An 18864-nucleotide genomic window follows, 5' to 3' on the forward strand; every position below is an offset into this window, starting at 1 on the left:
GCATATATGGTGTCACAAAGCCCCAGCAGCATATATGGTGTCACAAAGCCCCAGCAGCATATATGGTGTTATGGAGCCCCAGCAGCATATATGGTGTCATGGAGCCCCAGCAGCATATATGGTGTCATGGAGCCCCAGCAGCATATATGGTGTCACAAAGCCCCAGCAACATATATGGTGTCACAAAGCCCCAGCAGCATATATGGTGTCATGGAGCCCCAGCAGCATATATGGTGTCACAAAGCCTCAGCAGCATATATGGTGTCACAAAGCCCCAGCAGCATATATGGTGTCAAGGAGCCCCAGCAGCATATATGGTGTCACAAAGCCCCAGCAGCATATATGGTGTCATGGAGCCCCAGCAGCATATATGGAGTCATGGAGCCCCAGCAGCATATATGGTGTCATGGAGCCCCAGCAGCATATATGGTGTCATGGAGCCCCAGCAGCATATATGGTGTCATGGAGCCCCAGCAGCATATATGGAGTCACAAAGCCCCAGCAGCATATATGTTGTCACAAAGCCCCAGCAGCATATATGGAGTCATGGAGCCCCAGCAGCATATATGGTGTCACAGTCCCAGCAGCATATATGGTGTCATGGAGCCCCAGCAGCATATATGGTGTCACAAAGCCCCAGCAGCATATATGGTGTCACAAAGCCCCAGCAGCATATATGGTGTCATGTAGCCCCAGCAGCATATATGGTGTCACAAAGCCCCAGCAGCATATATGGAGTCATGGAGCCCCAGCAGCATATATGGTGTCACAAAGTCCCAGCAGGATATATGGTGTCACAAAGCCCCAGCAGCATATATGGTGTCACAAAGCCCCAGCAGCATATATGGTGTCATGGAGCCCCAGCAGCATATATGGTGTCACAAAGCTCCAGCAACATATATGGTGTCACAAAGCCCCAGCAGCATATATGGTGTCACAAAGCCCCAGCAGCATATATGGTGTCACAAAGCCCCAGCACCATATATGGTGTCACAAAGCCCCAGCAACATATATGGTGTCACAAAGCCCCAGCAGCATATATGGCATCATGGAGCCCCACCTAGTTCACCTAGTTGTTCACCTAGTTGTAATTTTACAGGGCCTGGGTATCATACTCGTGTGGCCCCGTCTCCATGTCTACACACATCCAACTTTCCTTTAAAACTATGCACACTCCTTGCTGACACCACCTCCTCACTCAAACCATTCCACACCTCCACACATCTTTGTGGGAAACTATATTTTTTCACATCCTTCAAGCATATTCCCTTGGCTATCTTTTTACTATGCGATCTTGTAGTTCTACTTAAGTTTTCCTCTCTCAACATCATTTGCTCATTATCCACTTCATCCAGTCCATTCAACAGTTTATAAACCTGTATTAAATCTCCTCTTTCTCTTCTTTGTTCCAAGGTAGGCAAATTCATTTCTTTTAATCTCTCCTCATAGGTCATTTCTGCCAATTCTCTCCAACTTCCTTATATGCTTCTTTTTATAAGGGGACCAAACCACTCCAGCATATTCCAATCTTGGTCTAATTACCATACTAATTAATTTCTTCATCATATCTTTATCCATATAATGGAAGGCTAATCCAATATTTTTTATCAAATTATACGTTTCTCCAAACATCTTATCAATATGAGCCTCAAATTGCCCATGGTCTTGTATTATCACTCCCAAATCCTTTTCCTTTTCCACCTTTTTCAACACTACTTCTTCACCCATCTTATATGACCCTCTTGGCCGTCTTCCACTCTTTCCCATCTCCATCACATGACTTTTGCTCAGATTAAATTCCATTTGCCACCTCTTGCTCCACTCCCAAATCTTATCCAGGTCTGCCTGTAAAATTTCACAATCTTCTTCACTCTTCACACACCTACACAACTTCGCATCATCCGCAAACAAATTAATATAACTGTTTACTCCCTCTGGCATGTCATTAATATATACCAGGAAAAGTATTGGTGCCAGCACTGAGCCTTGTGGGACTCCACTCTCCACCACCAACCAGTCCGACCTTGCATCCCTTATTACCGTTCTCATCTCCCTCCATCTCAAGTAGTTTTCCATCCACTTTAACACTTTTCCTTTCAGTCCTCCATAAATCTCTACTTTCCATAACAGTCTCTCGTGAGGTACCTTGTCAAAAGCTTTCTTTAAATCCAAATATACACAGTCCATCCATCCCTCTCTCTCCTGTATTTTGTCAACCACTCTTGAATAAAAGCTCAGTAGATTTGTTACACATGACCTCCCTTTCCTGAAGCCAAATTGATGATCCGATAATAACTTATGATCCTCCAGGAACCGTATCCAATATTTCTTTATCACCCTCTCACAAATCTTACCGACCACACTTGTTAGAGACACAGGTCTATAGTTAAGAGGCTCTTCCTTACTGCCTCCCTTATAAATGGGCACCACTTCAGCTCTCTTCCACTCTACTGGTACTTCCCCTGTTTCTAATGAGCACCTTATAATATCATATAATGGATCAATCAATTCTTCTCTACACTCCTTCAATAATTTTCCTGAAACTTCATCTGGTCCCATCGCTTTATCATCTTTAAGTTCCTCCAACATTTTATATAACTCCTTTTAGGTATCTTAATGTCCTCCATGTGCACATTTCCTTGTACATTCTGTGGCTTTACAAACATTGTTTCTTCAGTAAATACTTGCTGAAACCTATTATTTAGCAATTCTGCTATATTCTTAGGGTCATCTACTATCCCTTGCTCTCCTTTTAATCTTTCAATGGACTCTCTCTTTTAAGTTTACCATTTATGAACCTGTAAAACAATTTTGGATGTTCCTTACTCTTGTCTACAATATCTTTTCAAATTTTCTTTCTTCCTCCCTCCTTACCCTCACATACTCATTTCTCGCCACTCTATAATTCTCCTTATTTAGTATATTCCTGCTCTTTTTCCATCTTTTCCAAGCCACATCTCTCTTTTCCTTAGCCTTAACACAAGTTGCATTAAACCAATTCTTTCTTCCTTCCTCTCTTGGTTTATACTTTGGTACAAATTTCATAACTCCTTCTTTATAATATTTCATAAAAATCTCATATTTCTTTTATGCAGCAGCATATATGGTGTCACAAACCCCCAGCAGCATATATGGAGTCACAAAGCCCCAGCAGCATATATGGTGTCACAAAGCCCCAGCAGCATATATGGTGTCACAAAGCCCCAGCAGCATATATGGTGTCATGGAGCCCCAGCAGCATATATGGAGTCACAAAGCCCCAGCAGCATATATGGTGTCATGGAGCCCCAGCAGCATATATGGTGTCACAAAGCCCCAGCAGCATATATGGTGTCACAAAGCCCCAGCAGCATATATGGTGTCACAAACCCCCAGCAGCATATATGGTGTCACAAAGCCCCAGCAGCATATATGGTGTCATGGAGCCCCAGCAGCATATATGGTGTCATGGAGCCCCAGCAGCATATATGGTGTCATGGAGCCCCAGCAGCATATATGGTGTCATGGAGCCCCAGCAGCATATATGGCAATACCTACATAGCCATTGTAATTTCATTTTGTTTGTGGCATTGCTGAGTGATGCTGTACTCTGTTCTGGCTGTAAGGAGAGAGTGTGTATGTTGTCCTTGAGATCTTGTTCCTCCTTCCACCATCCCTGTTCCCACCAGTCACACAAATGAGCTGCACTTTGAGGAGGGCTCGTTGGTAGACCTCATGTCGAAGTTCTCTCCTCTGTAGCCTCTGCCTTGTCCTCCATTCCTGTCTTCATTGCCCCATACCCTTACACAGGATGGGGAAAGTCAATGGGGAGAAGGACAAGGAGGGAGAGGGGACACAGATCTACTGCTCCCTTGCCCCTTGTCAGTGGTCATGCTGCTCGCCATTCTCAACTCAAGTCACTTCACACATCCTCAAGAAGACAGACTGGCAGTAGTAACCAAGAGTGCAACAAACATGCAAACCAGAGCACCACCACCACCACCACCACCACCACACCTACAACTAAGACCACAACACTAACTGGTGGTGTATGATGGACAGGATGTGTTGTGGTGCTGGGTAGTGATGCAGCAGCAGGATCTGAGCAACCACCGGCACACTGGCAGGGTTCTCCACAAACACTTCCTGCACGCTGGTGTTGAAGACTTGTGTCAGCGGGAACGTCAGGTGGGACGGGGAACACAGCAGCGGCCATTTTAATGCAGCCTGGAAGTACACACAGGATTTTCATTAAAATATATACAGTATTAGTAGTAGTAGTAGTGCAGTAGCAGTAGCAGTAGCAGTAGCAGTAGTAGTATTAATAGCAGTAACAGTAGAAGTATAAAAAGTTGCAGAAGAGTTTATAAAGACAAAAACTTTATATAATACAGTCTGGAAATATATGAAAGAATATATGAGGCAGAATAGGTGGTAGAAGCAGTGGCAGCAGCAGCAGCAGCAACAGTAATATGAGAGTTGTGTAAGAGGTTATAAAGATGGTAAGAGCTTTCTATAATGCAATCTGGACAACACAGAGAGAAGAGGTTTTGTGAAGGCAGTGGAGAAAATGACAGAAAGAAACACAAGTAAGGAAAATTAGCACAAAAAGATACAGAAGGAGGAGGAGGAGAATGAACCAAAGGACAAGGAGCAGCATGACCAGCCTTACCTGTACTGTGAAGTGGAAGCCGTGGACCTCCGATGTGTGAAGGACAATGGACGTGTTAAAGATCCCAGCGGAGAGGTTGAGGTAACGGCTACGCAACGTGGAGTAGAGAGAAGTGTCTGTGTCGGCCACATGTGAAGTGAGGGACAGTGTGTTGACCCATTGCTGGCCACCTGAGCAACACCAGAAAACAGAGAATTGGTGGGTGCGACTGAATGGCCCATGTGAGGGAGAGGAGGAGGAGACACAAAGGAAAAGGAAAACAAAGAGTAAGAGACACTGAATGGATGATTAGAGAGGAGGGAAGGGGAAGACACCAGGAGGAAAAGGAAGACAAAGAGTAAGAGACACTGAATGAATGATTAGAAAAGAGGGAAGGGAGAGAGACCAGGAAGACAGAGTAAGTGAGACTGAATGGATGATGAGAGGAGAGGATGAATAGCAGCAGGGAGCAAAGAGGGAGGGAAGACAGGGTTACTGAGCAAGACTGAAGGGGCAATGTGAGAGATGCTGCTGGTGTGAATGGAAGAGAGACAGTTAGTGAATAGTAACAGGCAATGAACAAAAGAACACAGAACATAAAAACACAAGAAACCCACAGAAAGCCACTAGGCCTATATGTGGCAGTGAAACATGCCTATCTATTGCCATCTATCATTCCCAGCCATAAATTTGAGTAGTCTTCTCTTTAAAGTTTCCTGATGACTTCACACAGACACATGATTAATGAACCCATAACATTCATCCACCTGTCTCTTGAAAAACTAATTCCCTCCTGTCTCTTTTTATTCTTCATTTTGTCAAGCTGGAGGCCATTACATCTTGTTCTGTTCTGATTACTGACAGAATTTTCCTCCAACCATCCTTGAAAGCACAGCTGGTGATAAGGCCACAACAACCATAAAAAGAGAAAGTAATGGGAACAAAAAGGGAACTAAAGCTTGACTTACTCCTGTAAAATAAATTGAAAATGGGTAAACAAGAAAGTCAGACCATCTCCTGTCCAATTGTGTACTTGACTCTTGGCACTGTCGCCCTCACAGCCAATGGCACTCCTCATTGAAACACACCTGGCAGTGCACTGTGATAACCCAAAGTAGGCGGCAGTGTCAACAGTGCCAAAAATGGAGGAAGAGGTGGAAAAGAAACACAAGTGCAGGGAGGTGAGTTTATTCCCGACTAGTTTCGCTGTTTGCTAGTTGGGAATAAACTCACCTCCCTGCACCTGTGTTTCTTTTCCACCTCTTCCTCCAACTTGTCTAAATATCTGAACAAGTGTCAAAAATGCCATGTTGACCAGACTGTCTAGGAAAAAACATCTTATACACTCTGGAATGCACAGTAAGTATACACACACACACACACACACACACACACACACACACACACACACACACACACACACACACACACACACACACACACATAGCACCACTCACTCTTGCCAGTAAGGGGGAAGCCTGTATAACACTCAGAGCCACACTCCAGCTTGGGGTCAAACACCAGGCGGCCAATGTGACTCTTGTGTCCGGGCTGCAGCGTGGCCAGCCCAGACCGACTAGATTCATATGAGAAGCGTATGTCCCCCGGCAGTGGCTTCACCTCCTTCACCGTCATGGAGTGGCCAAACGTGGACAGGATGTGAAGGTTTTGTTGCGAGATTTTGCCCTGCGGATTAAAAAAAGAAAACAATAACAAACATGGCGATAGAAGAGAAAGAGAAGTACATGGAGAGCAAATGAGATGCAAAGTAAGCCAGAAAACAAAGCTGGAGAAATACATGAGGAAAATCATTCACTAAAAAACAACAGAGAAAGAAAATTCTCAAAAAGGCTGAGAAAATTTACTGTGTGGATTACAGGAAATAAATAAAATATAAAGCAAAAAGGAGGAAGTAAAAAACAGGTGAAGCAAGTAAGAGAGAGAGAGAGAGAGAGAGAGAGAGAGAGAGAGAGAGAGAGAGAGAGAGAGAGAGAGAGAGAGAGAGAGAGAGAGAGAGAGAGAGAGAGAGAGAGAGAGAGAGAGAGAGACCTACAAAACGACTACCCTACACACACACGCGCATCAAAGTGAAGCCAAAACAAACAAAAGGCACACAAGGAACAGAAGGAGTGGGATCTGTGCAATGACTCACCGGGAAAGAGTTATGGAATACAATGGTGTTGGGCACGACACTCAGTGATCCGTCCGCTGTCCTTAATCTGAAGGGAATCTTGATCTGCTCAAACTGTGTCTGTACGTATGACTCTGCGATGAATATTCCCTCTGTGTCCGGCGTGACCACTCCAATGCGGAACACAGCATAGTGGTTTGGCTTCAGAAACAGCTGGTGGGGAGGAGAGGCTGGTTAGGGCAGAGTTTATTTAGGTTAGGTTAGGTTATATTTGACTCAGCTGGTGGTGGAGGAGAGGCTGGTCAAGACAGAGTTTGGTTAGGTTAGGTTACATTATATTTGACTCTTCTGGTGAGGGAGGAGAGGCTGGTCAGGGCAGAGTTTGGTTAGGTTAAATTAAGTCATATTTGACTCAGCTGGTGATGGATGAGAGGCTGGTCAGGGTAGAGTTTGGTTAGGTTATATTTGACTCAGCCAATGAGGGAGGAGAGGCTGGTCAGATTTGTTGTTGTTTTAATTATATTTGACAATGTTCAGTGGTGTAATGATTGAGGAAGTTATTTATGAAAGTGAGTTTCATTGGAGAGAAAAACAGTCGACTACTAGACTGTGTTTCTCTCATATACTTCCTCCCAGCCATGAACACGTGGACATCTGCCCGATCCCACCACCAGCAACGAATCCACTACACCACCGCCTCCTTATATTCATGACAGCCAACATCTAAGACAACAATGCTAAACTCACACTTCACCACACACACCAATACATACTAACACTTTTGATATCTTCTGCTACTATTTTCATACTAACTGCTATTCTGATGTTGCTAAGTGCATGCCTTCCCTCTTCCCACAGCCTCACTCCACAAGATTTTCTACTGCTTCTCACTGCTATTCTGTCCACCCTTCTAATGAAAGAGTTAACCAGTTCTCTCAACCATTCTCTCATCCCTTCCTCTGGTAACCTCTGGAACTCCCTGCCTGCTTCTGTATTTCTATCTTCCTGTGACTTGAACTTGCTCATGAGGAAGACTTCAAGGCACTTCATCTCCACCTTTAGCTGATCCTTTCTGAGCAACACAGTGCTACCAGACACTCACACTCTTAGAGGCGTAGGTCATGTTGTTGCGGGTCCTGATGGAGGTGATGTTCCCCTCCTCCACTCCCATCAGCTCCACTGCACTCCGGGTCAGGTTGGAGCCCCAGCCACACAGCCGCAGTTCCACCGGGTTCTCATTGATGGCATAGAAATAAAGGTCCCGTTGGTCGCCCATCCCCAGCGTCCCAAAGTCCAGCCAGGAGTCACCCCCAAGCGGTGGAATGTACTGTGGGGGACAGAAACAGGGACGGTTTTGTGACACCCGACACAAGAAGGACCAGAGGACATGGAAAATAACTGAAGAGAAGTGTTTGCAGAAGAGACATCAAGAAATATAGCTTTCCTCACAGAAGTATGGCAGTGTGGAATGAACTTACTCATGGCATTGTGTGTGGCATGACAATCTAGAACCCTAAGGAAAATCTGGATAAATGTCAATATAGAGACAGGACAGAATGAGCTGAGTGTGTCTTTTCCTGTATCTCACTAGACAAATACAACTAGGTAAATAAATACAGTGAAGACTCAATACTCAAATGTCCTAAAAGTCAATATTTTCAATACTCAAACACAAAAGTTCAACCTAGTACTCAAAAAAATATCAGGTACTCAAACAGCCACACACATGACTGTCTCATTTTGATACTAGTAAAACTGGTAATACAGTAATACCAAAGCTAGAATACCTTTTGCTATGCAAAACTCTTGAGAGTAATAAAGAGCAATGAAGACTGTATGGAATTGCAAGGAGATATTGACAAGATCAGGGAGTGGAGCTAAAAGTAAAAATTAGAATTCAATTCTGAGAAATGTCATGTGATGGAGATTGGTAAAAGTAATAAGACCTACGTGGGAATGCAAAATGGGAGGAGAGATTACAATGAAGAAGAGTGAAGGGAAAGACCTGGGAGTCATACAAGACACCGTGACTCCAGAATGATACATAAATGTGTTATTTACTTCAACATATAAGACACTATCAAATGTCAGGGCAGCATTTGATTACATGGATAAAAGTATGATAAAAAAACATTATAACCACTATGGTAAGGCACAGACTTCAATATGCAGCAGTGGTACCATCTCCACATATGCAGCAGTGGTATGGTCTCCACATATGCAGCAGTGGTATGGTCTCCACATATGCAGCAGTGGTATGGTCTCTCACATATACAGCAGTGGTATGGTCTCCACATATGCAACAGTGGTATGGTCTCCACATATGCAGCAGTGGTATGGTCTCCACATATACAGCAGTGGTATGGTCTCCACATATGCAGCAATGGTATGGTCTCCACATATGCAGCAGTGGTATGGTCTCCACATATGCAACAGGATATCAAGAAATCAGAAAGAATTCAAAGGACAGCTAAAAAGATGGTGCCTGAGATGAAAGACCTTGCAGCAGTTTAGCTCACTACAGGGGTGGTAGTTTAGCTGTGCGGGCGGTCATAAGCGTATTGGAGGCTCAGCGTTGGTGTGAACAGATGGAGCACAACACAACACAAGGACCAGGAGCGCTACACAAACACTTGCTGATGCTCTACATTTATTTGTTTATCCCTTTTCCATTTAACAACACTGGGGCTGATACACCACAGCACCCGACAACTCATTCACACACCACAATAAACCATTAACCTAACTGGCACTACCAGGTAAAACCCAACTTGGTGCACCTACCCCAACACAATCTGGGTTTACTCAAAAAGTGTTAGATTAACCTCAACATTGAGTGAAACCCTTGCCATAACACCTAACTCAGACCATATGCTTGGCACTATGAGCTTCCTCCCCACACTTCTTCCTCTCTGGTGAAAACAAACAATATGTTAGTTTAAGATTTTACAGTCGAGTAGGAACGAAGCTACCAAGTAGTGACGATGCACTTCAGTCACACACTTGAGATAGATATTGAATCAAAGGAGGGGGGGTGTTCAAAATACTTCACATAGCATTATCTACTGCTTAGGTTGTTACAACCTTACCTATGAAGAAAGACTGAAGGAAATGAGACTACCAACTTTGAAACATAGATGGAAGAGAGGAGATCTGATAACAATGTATAAGATAGTAAACTGTATGGAAAAGTTAGACAGAAAAGATCTGGTATCACTGACAGAATGTGGAGATTGATGGATGAGAGGACACTCCAAGGAGATCATGAAAAGTCAATGTTTGAAGACCAATAAAAAGTTTAGTCTTCCATATAGAATGTTGGACATCTGGAACAGCTTGAGTGAAGAGATTGTAGCACCAGAAAGTGTGCACAAATTTATGAAAAGTTGGATAAAAATAGATATGGAGAAAGGTCACTAAGAGCCTCACTCCAACCCTGTAATATACAACAAAACAAATACACATAGACAGCTTACCTTGGTGAGCTTTCCATTGTATGCGATGAGGGGGATCTTGATGGTGGTGATGTTGGTGTGCACCGTGAGGGAGGTGGAGAGTCTGGCGTCCGTGCCCACACTGAGGAGCCGCAGTGACGCCACGTGAGCGCTCTGCCCCTCCCCCACCACCACTGGCCCCGCCCACCCAACCTGCCAGCAAACACACACACACACACACCAGGTCAGTGCTGATGTCAAGGCATAAAATTTGAGGGGAGGATTGAGAGAGTTTAGTAAGGAGGAAAGCTCAAGACATATATTGTGGTATTTCTCGGTTTATATTAGGGACACATTCCAGAAGGGATCACATGAAGTAAAAATCACAAAGTAAGCACAATTACTGAATCAAACTGCACATAAAGTACATACCAAGTCTGGAGCTTTTCATCTTATTAACTCTTCTCCTCTGACTGATTGTCTTCAGCCTCTTTCTCATCACCACAGTGTTATATCTCTTGCTATCTTCTACTGCTATTTGTATAATAACTGCTTTTCTGATCTTGCTAATTGCATGCCTTCCCTCCTCCCTCAGCATCACTGCACAAGGTTTTCTTCTTTCTCACATCCCTATTCTGTCCACCTCTATAATGTAAGAGTTAACCAGTACTCTCAATCAGTCACCCCTTTCTCTGGTACACTCTGGAACTCCCTGCTTGCTTCTGTATTTCCATCTTCCTATGATTTGACTTCATTTAAGAAGGAAGTTTCAAGACATTTGTCCCTTTCTTTTGGCTAACTCTATGGCACCTGCAAGACAACTAATTAAGTCTGCCTTTTTTTGTTTTCATGTTTCCTTGGTCAGCTTTTCCCTTACAAAAAAGTGTCTGATATAAGAGATGAATGCCGAACACACATCACTGCACACACCAAACAACCAAACTCCCTGAGAGATATATAAAACACAACAGTGGTGAGTGCATTTCTTGACCGAAAACCACACACTACTCAGCCTAATCTAACCTCACTCACACAACCACCTCTCCACACTCGCCACTCACACACTTACCTCAAAGTGCGCTCTAGCCTCATCAGGGAGCGTCAGATTGTAGATAACGACAGGACAAGGGAAGGTGTTGGTGAGGGTGAGATTCCGAGGCTCCCGGCTAGGGTGACTGGTGCCTCCCCCGCCTCCCTCTCCTTCTCTCCCTCCACCTCCACCAAGCACCTCCCCACCCAGCACCCTCTCCGCCAGCGACCCAAGTGTCAGCCCCCCACCACCACTGGACTCTGGAGTGCGGGGGTCTGCACGGGAAGTGGAAGAAGAGGACTGTTAGAGTGCGTGTGTATTTACCTAGGTGTAGTTTCAGGAGGGGAGTAAACTCATGGTGTACTGTCTTTACATCTTTTATTGAATTTCTCCTTGCACAGTACCAGCCATTACAACCTCCTCATCAAGTTCATTCCAATTGTTCACAACTCTATGAGGGAAACTGTACTTCTTGACATCTCTTCTACAGAAACCCATTTGAACTTTAAACCATGTCCTCTTGCACTGTGTGTGTCCAATAGTAAAAAGTCCTCTTTATCCACATCATCCATGCCATTAACCATTCTATATATGTGTGTGTGTGTGTGTGAAGTGTTTTTTTGAAAGTTGTTTTTGTTTTGAATTTGCATTGAAAGTCTAGAATCTTGTGATAGTTATGCTTGTCTCTTTCCATCAGCTGAATTTGTTAGGAAATACTACTACTACTACTACTACTACTACTACTACTACTACTACTACTACTACTACTACTACTCTCTCTCTCTCTCTTGTCCACCCTTTGACTGTCACTTGTAACCATTCCTTAACAATCAATCACTTGGAGACATCTTTACTTGTTCCACAGCCACATCCAATCTTTGAACTGGGAAGAAACTGCAAATTGTATTCTCTTTCACTGTGAACATCTTGTGGCTGCTTATCAAGACAAACACAAATGCTTCTACTGCTGAAAAATTGTGTTGCAGTGAAAGGGCTAAATGTTTTCTCTCTATATATATAAATTTCTCTTTATTTAACATTATATCTCATACTCTCACTCGGCCCCACCACCCCACCTCTCTCTCTCTCTCATACCCAGAGACCCAAAGGAACCTGCATTATTTCCCCCACAGTATGTTGATGAACCCACAGTCATTCACCACAGCCCCCCACCACAATATAATGCCCATACTCTCTCTCTCTCTCTCTCTCTCTCTCTGTCACCTGTGCCTGTGTAGAACTTAGTGATGGATGTGTTGAAGAGCAGTGCCCCATGCAGAAGGTCGACAGTGAAGGGAACGCTTAGCTTGTACGCTGACACTTTACTCTTCACCAAGATCTTCCCGGACACTTTCTTCCCGCTGGTCACTTTGGAGGCTGCAGAGAGAGGTGGGTGTGGTGAGTGTTGAGGTAGTGGTGGTGATGGTGGTGGTGGACAAGAAGCAATATAATGAGGTGTGTACTGAGTGATGTCTCAAGGCAAAAGAGGGATTCCAGTGCCAAGATCTCCTGGCTGAGGCTGGCTGACTCTTTCATCAAACTAGTGTCATAATAGTAGTGGAGCAAGCTGTTTTATACCGACCATACACAAACAACACAGGTGAACACAAGACACTTCCCTCAAAACAAGGCTAATAGTGCTAAGGAGGCCAGGAAGTGTGTACTGGCTATAGATAGACAGCATTAAGGTAAACACAAGGCACTTTCGCTGTTGAACTCCCTGCCTGCTTCTGTATTTCCTCCTTCCTATGACTTTAACTCTTTCAGGACACATGGTTCAAGAAACATATCCTACAATTGTGGATGATCCTTTTGGATTTTTGGGACTGGCTGGCACCTCAGTGGTCTTTTGTTTCTTCTTATCACCCCTTGGCCAGTGCCCCTCTTACAAGGAAAAAGAGACATTAGTGTAATAATACTAAAGGGACATAACTAGTACTCTCAACCATTCATCCCTTTCTCTGACACACTCTGGAACTCCCTGCCTACTTCTGTATTTCCATCTACCTATGGCCTGAATTCATTTAACAAAGAGGTTTTAAGCCATTTATCCCGTGGGAATGGAATATTACACTATCGTAAATATAAACTTGTCAGTAAACCCACAATTGTAGACTTGAAGTATTTATTCTGGACATTTTGAGGGCCACTGCCTTCATCTTCAGCAGTACAAGGTAGAATGAAAAATACAAGTGAACTGAACCAAGAGAAGGGGAAGGGACAGAGGATGAGAGTAACGTGGCACAGTGTGATTGGCCAACCCCACCAGTGAGCTCCACCCTACTCAAACCCTATCAGGACCTGACCTGGCTTTACCACTAATCCCTAGATCTGGTAGGGATTTAGTCACCAGTGCTCTCATTAATGAATCTTCCTTAAACATGCCTTCATTTAGATTATAATTCTTATGGTTTTGTTTACAAACTGATTCTAAAATCTTACGTTTTTTGAAATTGTTACATTTGAATAACATTTGACTGGAATCCCAATCAACTGAGTGGTCATTATCAAAAGCATGGATAAAATTGGCATTCTTAGTGTGACAATTCCTTACACTTCTCTTGTGTTCTTTTAACCTCACATCCAAGGATTTGCCTATTCCTCCTATAGAAACTAAGTTGCAATCTTTACAAGGAATTTTATATACACCTCCTTCAACTTTAACACTCAAATTATTGTGAACAAGGATAGATTTGATGGTGGATGTGTACTTAAAAGCTTTATTTACATCAAGATCTCTGCTGACTGACTTAATACTTTCAAGGTTTTTAACATACAGGAGACATAAATATGGTTTGGTATTGTCTGGGCGGGAACTAGGAGCAAAATGCGTCTTTCTAGCCTTAAGATAACCTTTCTTTATGAACCAATCAGGATACTTTAATTTTTGAAAGATTGACCAAATATTTGAGTTCTCACTGTCTAGGTATTGGGGGCTACAGATTCGTAACGCTTTAAGGAACATGGTAGAAATAACATATAATTTGATGTCGTCGTTATGGTATTTATCCTATTCTCGTGGCTAACTCTCTTAACCCTGTTTGGGGACTGATATCTCACCAAACCTTTTTGTTCATTATTTTTGTTGCCCTTGGCCAGCTTTTCCTTCTTACATAAAAAAGTAAATAAAAAAATAATTTCCCATCACTGACAATGAACAAAGAGAGTGACTCACGATCGAAGGTGACGGTGGCCACTTGAGTCGGCCTGACGGTGCCCGGTGGTATTTTCATGGGCCGGAAATCGATGGTTATCGCCTCATTGACTGGTGTGGTTATCACATTCTGTTGGGGGAAGGGAGGGAATGCTGGGTTACACTGTTAGGTTGTGGCCTGCTGGAGATTCAAGAGGGTAGAGACACACATGTCACTCACAGCTGACTTGCAAGGAGTGAGAGTTGACAAGAGTGACTGAAAGGTGACTGTAAGAAGTGAGAATGAGTAATGGTTGACTGGAAGTGACTGAGAGGAGGTCTACCTACTACTGGGGTGACATGAAAGCGTCATGAAAGCGTGATAGACATTACAAGAACAACTAAGGTGTGTTTTTGTTCCTGTTAGGGTGACAAAGAGGTGAGAGAAGAGCTGGGGTGTTGTAATGAGTTGAGTGGGATGGGATGGACTGACAGTGTTCATATCAACAGGTCACACTAAGTCTTATGCCTGTGAATCAATACATTAGCTCCTGTTTAGATAGGCTTGCCCTAAGAGTATGTTGTCAGTTGTAAATAGTTTGTGTCAGGTCAAATTACAGAACAACAAGACAACAAATTCATGAGTATAAACAGATAAATTTTCAAAACCTTTCAACAGAGGATCAAAATGCTGCTCAGTTACAAACACCAAACACTGCAAGGCAAAGCAAACTGCTTCAGAGAGAAGAGAGAGAGAGAGAGAGAGAGAGAGAGAGAGAGAGAGAGAGAGAGAGAGAGAGAGAGAGAGAGAGAGAGAGAGAGAGAGAGAGAGAGAGAGAGAGAGAGAGAGAGAGAGAGAGAGAGAGAGAGAGAGAGAGAGAGAGAGAGAGAGAGAGAGAGAGAGAGAGAGAGAGAGAGATACATAACATCTGCTACAAATACCAACTCTAGAAAACAACATCTATGAATACAGGTCCAAAAAAGTTGTCGTGCTGTTAATTTCCCTGAGTAGCATCAATCACCAACCCAAACACTCACTGGAGGCCGAGGGAAACAGGCCGGCAGGACGAGGGTATTTGCAACAACAAAATTAATAAACCAACATCCACTTTTCTCACTGCCCCCACAAAACACAAGCTAGGAGGGCTGTGGGGAAGCAGGGGTGTTGGGTGGGCTACAAAAGACCAATGAAATATGGGCAATGAAAAGTCTACAGAAATTTCATTTAATATTCTGCATTTGTTCTAATCTAACTTATCTTAGCCTGGATGACCCCCTTCCCCCTTCACACACTAGGGAATTAACCCCCTTCAGTACCAGGATGCATTTTTATATTCATTCTGCTTACTATTTCGTAATTTTATACAGCTTCAGAAACTTATGTGGGGATTACAACAGTGAAGATTCTGGCCATTAATGTTCTGATCTCCATAGACCCTTCCTAATGCCAATAAAATAGTCTAATCACACCCAAACTCATGGTAAAAATACATTCCAGTACTGAACATACACCTAACCTAACCTAAAAAAACACCTAAAAAATTACATGAAGAGATTCTCACGGCGATGGAGATGTGTACAGCTTTGCACCTTCATCACTAAACATACGAAACCTTTTCTTTACATCTGTATATCACATTTCTTTTTCTTTTCTTTTCTTTTTTTTAAATGTTATGACTTATTGCACCTGTAGGTCTACTTAAAGTGTGTGGGAAGCAGTGTTCAGCTTCCACCCATTAGTGGCGCAGGCAATTTTATTTATAGAGGTACCCCATAATTAGGGCCCATATCACCACCCAAGTACATTTTTGGTGTAAGGCAATAATACCTTCACCTAGAACCTGGATATCATGGTGACATGTAGGTAACCTTAAACCAGTCAACAAATGACAAAGTTTCAAGGCGATTCATGGTGGGATTCGAACCTACGCATGGAAGTCTGCCCGATCCCACACTCACCACCTTATCCACTTCACCACCGCTTCCCTGAATCTTGAATATTGATGTTGCTAAATATCTCACATTGTGAATTTTCCTCCTGAACACTGGCACTGTTCACTTCACAACCATCCAATGAGTTGCCACAGTAACAAATGACAGTGAACCTCTACAAGAAGGCAGAAGGCCTGACTTGTCTCTTAAACAAAAGAAAACTTTAACTCAACGGTTCCCAACCAGTGGTTTGCATAGCCTTACCAGAGGTAGCTTGTGATAATATTAATTTTATCTCATCAATGTTCTTGTGAGTTAACAGATTGTAAATTAGTATGGCAGTAGCTACTGAGGTATATCAGAGTGTGATTGAGTGCGTGAAAGAGTGTTGAGGTGGGATTGGGCGAGTTTGTTGTGTGTGAGATGTGTGGGCATGACCGGAAGGTCGTTGACTTTTCTGAGTGTATGGTGTGTAGGCTCAAGAGCGAGAATTTAGTTCTTTCTCTTGAGCACCGAGAATTGCGAGAGGAAATGAGAAAGCTAAGTGAGGGGAAAAGTGCGAACGAAGTTCTCATCTTTAAGTTGAAGGAGGAGGTTAAGAGGCTTGGGGAGGCAGTGGAAAAATTAGGCAGGAGATCAGTGTTAGGCCGAAGGTTGGACCTTCTGAGGGCGACAGGGTGGCTTGGCCCTCTGTCGGGAAGAGCAGAGTGGGGAAGAGGGAGCAGGCGAGCCAGACTGGGAAAGATAGTAGTCAGGATGGGCAGAGATGGCAGGTTGCGAGGGGAAGGAAAGCGGAGGCAGTTAGGGAGGATAGGACTAAACCTGTTGAGTGTGAAAATAGGTTCGGTTTGTTGGAGGGGAGGGAGAGTGAGAGTGGAGTGAATGAGGTGGTTGTGGTGAGTGAAAGGAGAAAGAAGGGGGTAGAGGAGAGGAGGAGGAGGGTTGTGCCTAGCACACCTCAGGTGTGTGTGGTGGGTGACTCTCAGGTTAGGTATTTAGATAGCACTTTCTGTGGGAAAGACAGGGATAGGAGGACGAACGTGTGTATGCCTGGTGCAGGTGTGAAGGCAGTGAGTGAGGAGGTGCAGAAGAGGGTTGGGGGGATGGAGAGGAGGGTGTAGTAGTTTTGCACGTAGGTGGGAACGATGTCAGAGCAGGTGGGTCGGAGGAGTTAGTGGCAAGATTTCGGGAAATGTTAGGCAAGATAAGGGAGAGTGGTAGGAGGTGTGTAGTGTCAGGAATCTTGCCTCGTGTGTATGTTAGCAGGGAATGGTTGTCTAGAGCCATTGGTGTGAATGATCGGGTAAAAGGGATGTGTAAGGATGTGGGTGTCAGCTTTGTGGATGTATGGGATAGGTTCTATGGGCGAAGGGATTTGTATGCTAGGGATGGTGTGCATCTGAGTAGGAAGGGTGTGGATGTGCTGAGTGGATGTCTGGAGGGGAGTTGGGATGGAGTGTAGGGGTGAGGTAGCAAATGCATTCCAGAAGAAAGATGTTAGACATAAATTAGATAGGATAAACAGAGATAGTGAAAAGATTAGGAAAGATTTCCAGGTGCAAATAGGAGAGAATAAGATTAGGATTCCAAATAAGGAGACAGCATCTAGGAAGGTAGCAGGACTTAAATGTTTTTATGTAAATGCCAGGAGTCTTAGGAACAAGAAGGACGAGTTATCTAGTTATATAGTTGAGGAGGACTTAGATGTTGTATGTGTCACAGAGGCATGGGTAAATGAGGAAAAGTTTAGGAAAATAGGAAAGAATATGAAGTAGATGGATACATTATGTATTTACACCAGAGAATTGGTAGGATAGGTGGAGGAGTAGTTATTTATGTAAAAAATCCTTCATTTCCAGTCAGGTTAATGGTATTAAGGTAGATAACAGAGTAGAGTCCTTATGGCTGGATGTTAGAGTAAACAAAAGTAAGGTTATTAGAGTAGGAGCTTTTATAGACCACCTAACCAGTCAGCAGATGTAGACAACCTTATGGTAGATGAGATAAATAGGGGTGTACTAGTCAGACAATTATCTTAGGGATTTTAATCTTAAGTCAGTAAACTGGGAGAGGATGGTAGGAGATGCTAGTGAAAATAAGTTTATGGAAAGTTTTCAGGATAACTATTTAGTGCAGATGGTAGATAAACCTACTAGGGGAGGAAGGTTTTAGACATAGTACTAACAAATATTGAGCATTGTTTAAAGGAAGTTGAGGTAGGAGAGACTTTAGCAAACAGTGACCATCATATAATTAGATTTATCATTAATTCCAGTAGGGATAATATAGTGAATAAGACTAGAGTCCCAAACTATCAGAAAGGCAATTATGGTAGGTTACGTCAGTTATTAGGAGAGGTAAACTGGGAAGATAGTTTTGGAAATAAAACTGCACAGGAGATGTGGGATATTTTTAAGGTTGTAGTAAAGGGTATAGTGATGCAGTGTATCCCTTACAAAGATATAAGGCAGAGAAACAGGAAGCCATTATGGTGGACTCATGAGATAGGTAGCCAGATCAGAGAGAAGAGGGCATATAGAGAGTTGCAGAAAAGTGGGGAAGATGTAGATTTGA

General features: G+C 43.4%; 1 protein-coding gene across 1 annotated transcript in view; it reads right to left on the reverse strand.

Annotated features, from left to right (window-relative positions):
- LOC123513916 (transmembrane protein 131-like) overlaps nucleotides 1–18864 on the reverse strand; it is an 80996-nt gene that overhangs the window by 29537 nt on the left and 32595 nt on the right. The window contains 9 exon segments of the mRNA XM_045271403.1: nucleotides 4022–4206; nucleotides 4652–4821; nucleotides 6088–6316; nucleotides 6783–6974; nucleotides 7864–8088; nucleotides 10238–10408; nucleotides 11265–11500; nucleotides 12450–12602; nucleotides 14401–14509. Coding sequence (XP_045127338.1) covers nucleotides 4022–4206; nucleotides 4652–4821; nucleotides 6088–6316; nucleotides 6783–6974; nucleotides 7864–8088; nucleotides 10238–10408; nucleotides 11265–11500; nucleotides 12450–12602; nucleotides 14401–14509 — 1670 coding nt within the window.

The sequence above is a fragment of the Portunus trituberculatus genome, chromosome 5 (genome assembly GCF_017591435.1).
Source record: "Portunus trituberculatus isolate SZX2019 chromosome 5, ASM1759143v1, whole genome shotgun sequence".
In the NCBI taxonomy this organism is placed as follows: domain Eukaryota; kingdom Metazoa; phylum Arthropoda; class Malacostraca; order Decapoda; family Portunidae; genus Portunus; species Portunus trituberculatus.